This window comes from Chlamydomonas reinhardtii, chromosome 11 (genome assembly GCF_000002595.2).
Source record: "Chlamydomonas reinhardtii strain CC-503 cw92 mt+ chromosome 11, whole genome shotgun sequence".
Classification (NCBI taxonomy): Eukaryota; Viridiplantae; Chlorophyta; class Chlorophyceae; order Chlamydomonadales; family Chlamydomonadaceae; genus Chlamydomonas; species Chlamydomonas reinhardtii.
The window spans coordinates 65606-75463 of NC_057014.1; the positions used below are offsets into that span (position 1 = coordinate 65606).

Sequence of the window (9858 nt, forward strand, 5' to 3'; positions counted from 1 at the left end):
CGCTGTAGTCGTGTATGCGTCAGGGATACAGCGCAGTGGCGGCAAGCCAGGGTGGTCGGGTGGAACCCCACGCGCAGGTGGAATGCAGGGGGTGAATCAGGGTGAATCCCCTTGCACCCCTGTCAAAACCCATAGGTGCCCAACGCAACCCCAGCCCTTCGGGGTGAAATTATTTATCCACTGCTTGTGTACGCAACATAAGTGATACCATTTTACCAGTGCTTGTTTGCTGTAGAGTCCACCTGAACCGGGCTGGGGGTGAAATACCACCATTTCACCCCGTGTCATTCACCATGGTTCCACCTGCGCGTGGGGTTCCACCCGACCACCCTGGCTTGCCGCCACTGCGCTGTATCCCTGACGCATACACGACTATAGCGCATGACTACCTCACACTACAAGTCCTTTGACGCCCCTTGCAGTGCCAGCCGGGACATGCGCACGCACATGGACATGCCTGGGCCAGCGCGCGCACAGCTAGTGGCAGGGCCTGTTCATATGCCAATTATATGTCACAAATATCAGATAGCATGCTGAAAGGCGGCGCGTAAGGTGGTGGATGGATGGGCTCCGCACCGGCAGCCCGATTGGCGTCGCCCGAGCTCGTCGCGCCTCGCTTACAAGCGATATAGCATGCTATTTATCGTCATTGGTCACAGGAACCATCAGTAGAGGCACAGGAAGCGTGTAGAGCGGGAACCAAAATTACTAGGCGCCCGGCAAATAGGCCACTCAATCGTGACCGTGACCTCAAGGAAATGACCGACGAGTCTCCGCAGGCCAGCACCGGTGGCAGTATAATGCCTGAGGCGGAAGAGGAGAATCCCAGCCCTGAGATGCAGGGCCGGTCGCTGGCAGCCCCCAAACGGAGAGGCCTTGCAGCGGCCATGGTGAACCAAGCCCGAGGCCGTTGGGGCCGGGCCAAGAACATGCTGCTGGCTGCTTCCCGGTGAGTGCATCGCCCTGACATTGGCAGAGGGTAGACCGGGAAGGGGTGATATGGGGGCAAGGAAGTCCTGTGCGTCAGTATGCGGCGCTACCTACGTGCCTGCGTTGGCCAGAGAAACTGGCACGTACACGCGCACGCAGACGGGGATGCACGTCTGCACAATGACGTTCACTACAAGGCGCAGCCTCTCTGCAATTAGTTGCATCTTACAACCGCGTGTGAGCGTGGCTGCAGGGTACGGCGGTTGGCGCTGGCGGACAACGCTGACTTCACACGGGAGAACACACAGGCACTGGATGCGGTGAGCTGGGGATGAGGGGTGGGACTCCAGCCTGTTTGAGTGGCCTGGGTTATCGTTGGGCTCCACTTGGTGGTGGGGATGGCTGTGGGTTCTGGCTCCTGGGATGGGACCGCTGCCTTGCATACGGCACCGCACGTGGGGCCGTCGGGTGCCCCATGAGACGTTGTTGCAGCAAGTACGCCCCGACCGTCCCCACGCCATGCGCCTCGCCTCGCACTGAGCCAGGCCGTCAAGGGTCACATCAACGTGGTCCTCAACGTGGAGCAGACGCGCGACCTGTCCTCCATCAACTACGCTCAGCAGGGCAACGCGGCCATGTACACGCCCGAGGTGGGGACTGGGGAGGCCTGGGCGCGTGCGGCTGTTGGCGGGGTGCTCCAGGAGCGTGGTAGTGGGAGGCGCATTGGCTGCGTGTGTGGCTGTGTATAGGAAGGGCGGAGAACGCATTAGGTCAATCACGTCCCGGGACGCAGAGTTAGCCCACATCAGGGGAGGTGTTGCTTGCCCATTCCCAATAAGAGAACATGAGACGGGGTGAATGGTGGGCATGCGAGCCGCTGTAGGGTATACAGTGGACCACACGCGCCTCGTGTCGCCACGTACCCACATCCAAGACCCACATGCTCGCTCCCGCGGCACACAGGTCATGTCCAAGCGCCACTCCAACCGAACCGACACCAGTCTCATTGAGGTGGTGCGCCACTGGTGGCGCTGGCTGCCCAAGGCCGATCAGGAGGTCATGGAGGTGGCGCCCGCAGCCCCGGACCTCGGGCGGTCCGCGGCGGTGCGGTTCGCGCACGACTCGCTTCCGCTGCCGGAGCCCACTGCTGCTGCCAATGGCGGGGCGGACACGGCTGCTGAGGCCGGGAGCGTGGGCGCAGGGGCCGAGGGTGCAGGAGCCGAAGGCGGCAGCCGCACTCTGCAGTCGCGTATGTCGATCCACACCCGGCTGGACGGCGGCAGCGGCGGTGTGGCACTGGACAGTGGGGAGGCATCAGCAGGAGGAGGTGGCGGGGGCACGGTGCTCAAGGTGGCAGCACTGGACAGGGCCATATACAGCGCCATGGTGGTGGCCATTACCATGGTGCGTGTGTGGCAGGTGGTGGCCATTTCACCTTTCCTATGCGGGGATGCCTGGGGCTGCAGAGTCTGAGCCTGTGGGCGGCGGGGCGCTTGGGGCTGTTGCAAGGGGTTTCATATGCATGCATTGATCTGTTCCCTCATTCCCGCATCAGGTACTGCTGCCGCGCTTTGGACTGAAGGCTGACCCCGACTACGACCCCTCCGGTAGGTACCGAAGCGCTCCGGCAGTGCAGCGACCAGGGTGTGTGTGTGTGTGTGTTTGTGTGTGTGTGTGTGTGTGTTGTGTGTGTGTGTGTGTGTTCACACAAAACAAACGGAACAAAGCCGCCAAACACGCGTGAGCAGTGTGTGTGTGTGTGTGTGTGTGTGTGAGTGTGAGTGTGTGTGCGTGCGTGCGTGGTATTTGTAGATACAATATGTGGCGGCCTGGCAAGTCGTGTCCGGGTCCAGAACCTCCACTCGTCCTACCTCCATCTGCCTTGACATCACTTCTCCATTACTCGTATCCCCCCTGTTCAAAACCCAGAGGACTGGCTGGACGACAACAAGGGCCTGCCGTACATGGACTTCCCAAACTTCTTTGACGCCATGTTTGAGCTGGCGGACATGTGGGCCGAGGGTGAGCTGGGTGGGAGGGTGGGAGGGTGGGAGCTGACTGGAGGGACAGGGACAGAGGGAGTGTTGGGGGCTGGATACGGTGGGTGGTGCGCTGGGCTTGAGGGGCAGGGTGCAAGTGGAGGAGGGACGATGGTGACGGGCTGCGGCCGTGTCATGAGGGCCCGCCACATGACAGGCCTTAATCTCGCGCGCTGCGTGCCCTCCTCATTCCCCGACTCGCCGTACCTTGACCTGACAGGCACGGACGTGCGGGAGTACGTGGAGCTGCTGCTGGTGGGTGCCTGCGGGCTGGGGGTGGAACGGGAAGGTGGAGGAGACATAGTAGTGGGTACGCATTACGGTAGTTTGAAGGGGCGGGCCGACGTAGATGAGGCGTATAAGCCGCATATCACCTCACCGCGTCAAGCCCGCTCATGCTTTTGCCGCATCGTTGCCATTCCCGCTTTGCCGTTGCAGACCACGCTGCATGATGTTCAGAAGATGGACGCGGCGGATGGTACCTTCAGCCGCCTGCTCAAGAAGTTTGGATACAAGTCGGCCTTCAGGCCGGCCCGCGAATCCCTCTTCCCACCGGAGCCGCCGCCGCCACCCCCGCCACCGCCGCTGGAACCCAAGCGTGCCCCGTCCCCTCAGTCGGAGCCTTCTCGTCCCGCGCGGACCATTCCGCAGCACTCGCCCATCCGTACCGACCACGTGACCAGCCGCGTGGCCTCACACATCCGCTCCTTCAGGTCGTTCAGGGAGCCGCGATCACAGCAGGGCAGCGGCAACTGGGAAGGATGGGACGCCGCGGCAGGGGCAGCAGCTGATGCCGACGAGGGCGGTGAGAATGCACAGGCAGGGGCCCAGCAGCAGCACCCGGACGCGCACATGTTCAGCTACGGCGGTGGCAACCATGGCGGTGGTTGCGGCCCGCTGCCAGGGAGTCCCCCGCCCGACTACGGCGGTGTGGGCGGCAGCGGCTACGGCGCGGCTGGTGCAGGCGGGCGCTGGTCGCCGCAGCGGCGAGGCCCCTTCGTGATGCCTGCCCCAGCCAAGGTCGATTACTCGGGTGAGCTGGTGGAGGGTCAACTATGTGGATGCATGCTGGCGTGTTCGCATTACACAGGACGGGGGTTGAGTGTGCGGTGTTGCGAGAGGTTTTGATGCATTAAGGGAGCAAACCGGCTGAGAGCGCAAGCTCCATCCTTGGCTCCATCTGCCGTCTGCGGCCGGATACAGGTCAGGGCGGCCGCGTACGCAAGGTATGCCCCGTCGTGAGACGGGTGACAGGTGGTGCATATGGGTCACAGGTGGTGCATATGGGTCACCTCGTCGCTGCCGTCCGGCCCCAGCTCCTCATGTCGTGATCAGCACTGCACATCATTGATGATTTCAGGTATTATCTCTCCCTCGAGCTGCCCTAGGCCCCCACCCAAAGGCCCCCAGCTGCCATACCCCAACCCAAAGGCGCGAGGCAGCGGAATTCAGATTCTGAGTCTCGCATCAAATGAGTCAACGGACAGGGGCAATCCTGGGCACGAACGCAGCCACCAGCCACGGACAGGGGTGTTCCTGGGGGGCTTCGCCCCCCCCCCTGGAACGCTTCGCTGGGGGGGCTCAGCCCAAAAAAAGTGACCCACATAAAACGTGCAGCGGTACGGAACACCGTCAACACACTGTGCATTGCTGCATGCCCATTGTGCACCCAGGCATTCGCTCGACTCTGGCTGAGCTCACTGCGCCACCGCGCCGCCCCGACACGGCCACACTGGGCGAGTGGCGGCGGCTGCGGCAGCAGCGGCAGCAGCAGCGGCTCATGAGCGCCCGGCTGGGAGGCAAGGTGAGGGGATGGCGGGTGGAGCAAGAAGTGTGAATCGAGGATGGTCGTGACTGTGTACAGCGGCACAAGGTCAAAGGATGTGGACCTGGCAGATGTAGAGACGAACCCAAAACCTCATGCCCCTCTGAAATTAACCCACTCGCAGGAGCAAGGCGTGGGTGGCATCCCCCTGGCGCTGAGGCAGGCGGAGGTGGCGGACCCCGGGGCAGCCGGCAGCGGCGCCGTGGGCGGCCCCGGTCGTGGTCCCGGCCCCGTGATCCATGCGTACGAGGAGTACATGCATGACATGGTGAGGTGGAGTCAAGCGTTGTGGTAGGAGTGGTAGGTCTTTTAGTGCAGGGGATGTGGTGGCAGTTGAGATGGGGGCCGTAGGCTGAAGCAGCTGCTGAAGCCAATAACTTTTAGGTACTCAGCTGTAGCGCGCGTCAGCACCTCCTTCATTACGAACGTTTCGCCGCCCTCTCCCTCTGCCCCCTGCCCGCTCCCGCCAGGCCGCCCGCTACCTGTCAACCCAGGAGGCACTGCTGGTGGCCACCAGTGCGGCGGCGGCGGCGGCGGCAGAGCAGGTGCTGGCGGCGGCGGGCTGGGCGCAGCAGGCGCAGCAGGAGGACTTTGATGTCAGCAGGTGAGCCGCCAGGATAACACAACACACAGGTCGCATGTGCAGCTATTGTGTCCTGGGCGCTACTGCGTCCAGCTCGTCGTGGTGCAGGACCTGCAACCTACTAAGCGCGCTCTTCCCATGCCGCCACTCCTTTCATTTCCCCCAGTGTCTATCCACAACGGCTATGGGATTCGGCTGACCTGGACTCAGCGGCCGCCGCGGCCGCAGCCTCCCAACAGGCTGTGAGCAGCCCCCGCCTGCCCGCCCTGTCCGCACCCGGCTCCGGGCAGGTGTGCTGGCCACCCAGGGCACCAGGCGCCGGCACCATCGGCAGCTCGGGTGCCAGCCCTCAGGCCTCCCCCCGCGCTTCCGGGACCGTTCCCTCTGCCGGTACCACTGCAGCAGCCTCCGATGCGGATGCGGCGGCGAACCAGGCCACTGCCGTGTCTGACCCGGCCCTCGTCGCCTCCCCCAGCGGCTCCGCCGGCCTCACCTCCCGCGCCTCCCGCCTGGGCTCCCGCGCCCTGCTGTCCTGCGGCGCCTCCTCCCACTCCTTGCCCGCCACTCCGCGCGGCGGCGTATCCATCACCGTCGGGCCCGACGCCACAGCGGCGGGTGGCGCCGTCGGCACAGCCACACTGATGCCGCCTCCGGCTCTGCCTCAGCTATGGGGGCCGCCGCTGGACCCGCACGCCACGGTCGCTGCCATCACAGGCCGGCCCGTGCCAGCCACCGAAGCAGCTGCGGCGGCAGCGGGGGCGAATGGAGGAGCGGCTGCGGCGGCTGCGGCTCTGGCGGCGGAGGGCAGCATTGCGAGTCTGGCGCCCAGCAGTCTGGCGCCAGGCGGCGCTAGTGGGGCGTCCACAGCCCGCTCACTGCTCAGTCGCCGCGGGCCACCTAAAGCCGAAGGCGAGCCGGCAGCAACCGCGCTCATAGCACCTGCTGGTGGGGAGACCGAGGTGGAAATGGCTGCCAAGATGTCGGCCTTTGCGCCTCAGATGGCGGGCAGCGACACGGGGGGCTTGGGCGTGGGCCACATGGGTGTGGACGCCGCGGCCACCGCCGCACAGGCTGAGGTGGTGGTGGCGTTCGCGCAGGCAGCATACCGCCTGGCAGACCCCAACGTCCACTCCCTGCTGCTGCCCTCTCGGGTGCAGCCCTCAGGTACGGGGCCGCACTTCCCTGTGCACACCGCTGGTGCACGCGGCTACAGCGGCCGCCGCAGCCCGCAGCGCGCCATGTCGCCGCCCGGGAGCGCCGGTGTGGGCGCTGGCCGCCCCGGGATCGGCCGGTCCTGCTGCGGGTCCAGCCGTGTGGGCCGGGCTGCAGCGTCAGAGGGCCGCGAGCGCTTCGCCGCCTACCTACAGGCGCCGGGGGCGGCGGCGGCATCCGCGGCAGCAGCTGCCCGCACCGGCGGCAGTGCGGCGCGCGGCGAGGCAGGCTCAGGTGCTGACGGCTGGGGCTGGGCGCCCGGGTGCGACAGCGGCGGCCCTGACGCACCAACCGCTGCGGCCGCTGGTGAGGCTTGCTGGAGCTGCGGCGGAGTGGAGGTCGGGGCCAGGGGGCCCCAGCCGACTGACGGCTCCCTGTTCGGCGGCCCCGTCCACCTGCACCGCGCCGCCACCGCTGACCCTGGGTCGCTGTCTCGCCGCCCCGGCTCCAGCCCCACCCCGGACTACTGGTTCCGGCCGGGCCACGTGGCCGCCTCCTCCTCTGAGCGCGCCGCCACCACTGCTGCCGCGCTGCTGGGTGGCGCTGTCAGCCGCCGCCTGTGCTCCTTGGTGTCGACCTCGGCCAGCTGCGACCTGGGCAGTGCGGGGGCTGGGGCAGGTGGGGGACTGCCTGTGGGCCGCACTGCCTCGGGCTCCAACTGGTTCAGCGCGGTGCCGCAGCTGCGGCTGCCGGGCGCCAGCGGCGGCAGCGGCGCGGCCGGCATTGCCACCGCGCCCTGCTCGCCGGGTCCAGGTGTGGCTTCAGGCCCGCTGCTGTCGCCGCACAGTGCCACCGCACCCAGCAACGCCAGTGGCTCTCCGGCGGCGCTGTCGCCCAGTGGCGCTGCTGGGACCGGAGCCGTGGCTGGGTGGGGCAGTCCCTCCGCCGCCGCCCATCGCCGCCCAGGCATGCTGGGCTCGCGCGCAGGCGGGGGCGGGGGGGTGTGGGGCTACGGAGGCGGACGTATGTCAGCTCGCGGCGGCGGCACGGCTGCCAACGGCAGCGGCGGCGGTGTGGTGATGCCACACGGCTCCATGAGCAACAAGCTGGTGAGAGGTAGTACCGTAATGCTGTAGCAGTGAGAATCGCGAGGAGCACGTCTAGGGCTTGCTCAAGCTTGTACAACACAGTGTGCATTTTCTTCCGCCTCGCACCCCCTCCCTGCACTGCTGGTCGCAGCGCACCTTCTACACCACGGCGCCCAGCGGTGTGGTGACGCCGGACGGGCATGTCATGATGCCGCCTGCCGGGTACACGGCTGTAGCAGGGGCAGCTGCGGAGGGGGCTGCGGTTGAGGACGGCGCTGAAGGCGGCGCCGAAAGCCAGGACGCCGCAGCGGCGCAGGGGCATGGAACCGCGTCGGTGGACCGGCGGCATCGCGGCGGGTCGGTACCGCCAATGGCCGCAGCAGTGGCAGCCGCGGACGCCGGTATCAACCGAGGTGCACTCCGGTCGCCACTGACCATTCGCTCCTCCGAGCCTGTGGGATTTTCTGACGCAGTCACTGCAGCGCGCCTCAATGTGAGTGCCTCTATGTTGAGGTAGATGAAGTGGCACAGCAGCAACACTGAACAAGGAAAGGACTCTGTGGAGTATGCCGCCGCATGGGTCCAGCAGCGTCATCCTTACAACGCGCTTCCAAACCCCTCCACTCCCCATCACCGCCTGTCGCTCCCCACCAGGTGGCCATCATGGCGGACGAGCTGGCGGCGCGGCTGGCGGATCAGCGCACGGTGGAGCGGCAGCAGCGCCTGGCGGTGGGCCTCAGCGCCGTCGGTGGCATGAGGCAGGGCCCCGCAGCAGGGGCGGCGCGTGAGGCGGTGCAGAGCTCGTTTGGCGCCTTCATGGCGGCGCGGGAGGCGACAGCAGCGGGGGCGGCAGACCCGGCTGAGGCCGGCGACGCATATGGTGAGGGTTATGCAGCAGAGTAGGCAGGGGCTGTGGCATGGCCTTACAAGTGGATGTCTGTGGCTCGGACTGTGGATTAAGCATGTGCATCGTTTAGGACTGCAGCCAGGCCCCATGTGGCCCAGGGACTCCAACTGCGGATGAGGCAGCGAACAGCGTACAATGTGTGGCAGCACGAGGCTAGGCAAGCGGAGGCGGAGGCGCGTGAGTGCTTTGTGGTGACTCTTGGACATTAGGAGTACCGACTGATGCATTTGATGACATCTGAAGCATTTATGGCTTGGTCGGTGCGCCATGCAAAGGACAGCTTGCTGTCGATCAATCGTGGCTGTAGACCGCAGTGGTTGCCGGAGCAGGACTATGTCAATGGTGCTCAACGTGGCTGACGTCATGGTGTCGCGGCCCACATGAGGTCACTGTGGCCAAGAATGCGGTGATCACTTGGGCTGGCGGCAACTGGGGCTGAGCGGGCTGAGCGGCTTGGATTGGAAGTGTGTCCTGGACGGGATAGTGCAACCCACGAGCATGTGTGCACCAATACCTGTGCTTGTCTGCACTTCGGACTGAAGACGACACTCGTCATACGGACGACTGAGGGGCCGTCAAGACTTGGTGAAGGCGGTTGCTTTGAATTGTTTGCTGGGGGCCCTGGTGCGTAGATACATTGCAGTGGACTGTGTCGAGGGTTGAGTCTTCGGCCCATGGGCCATGGCAGCATGTGCTTCTGTGCCCCATCGGGCAGTACTAGGTCTTGCTTGTACTTGACGCGATAGCATCTCCATCGTCCATCCTTCAACTGTGTACGTGTGCCTGCTGGGGAATGCAGGGATATGCGTTGTTTGCTTGCAGGTTTGGGACAGGTTTCGACGTATGAGGATCCCGCATTTGCATCACCGTGATCGTGTGCATGGACAGCTGCCGTTACAGCTTCAGGCTCGCTTGCCGCAGATGTGGTGTATGGTTGGAGGAGGGTGGAGATGGAGTACTGATCCCAGTTGCGCCCCAGACATGCCAGCTGCAGACGTCTAACTTGCGAGGTGGAGGGTTTCATGAATTCATGGCCCACACGGCAAAACAAGTGTGCTTGTGCATAACCGTATCATGCGTGCGTATTATGGCCAATTGCCAGCAGTTGCCTGGCATGGTTGTGAGGTGCTGACATCCTGGTGGCTCCTTGCGCGGCCTGGTGCTCCAGTCGGTGGCTTGGAAGCTGTAAGCCTGTAAGAAGCTCTTCGGGCACAGCCAGGGGCAATGCAGGGCACTGCTGACTATGGTGCATTGACCTCAAAGCATAGCCAGGTGACGATTGCCTGGTCCGCCCATCTTGCTATGAAACTGTTAACAAGCGCCGCAAACACACC

General features: G+C 65.0%; 1 protein-coding gene across 1 annotated transcript; it reads left to right on the plus strand.

Annotated features, from left to right (window-relative positions):
* Nucleotides 1-410: 410 nt before the first annotated feature.
* On the plus strand, nt 411-9842 carry CHLRE_11g467529v5 (uncharacterized protein). Its single transcript, XM_043067286.1, has 14 exons — nt 411-949; nt 1184-1250; nt 1476-1580; nt 1894-2334; nt 2486-2537; nt 2860-2952; nt 3190-3224; nt 3408-4002; nt 4643-4773; nt 4919-5062; nt 5265-5398; nt 5544-7638; nt 7769-8110; nt 8272-9842. The coding sequence occupies exons 1-14, from the start codon at nt 759-761 to the stop codon at nt 8518-8520; spliced, it is 4674 nt and encodes a 1557-aa protein (XP_042919287.1). The 5' UTR covers nt 411-758; the 3' UTR covers nt 8521-9842.
* Nucleotides 9843-9858: the final 16 nt, after the last annotated feature.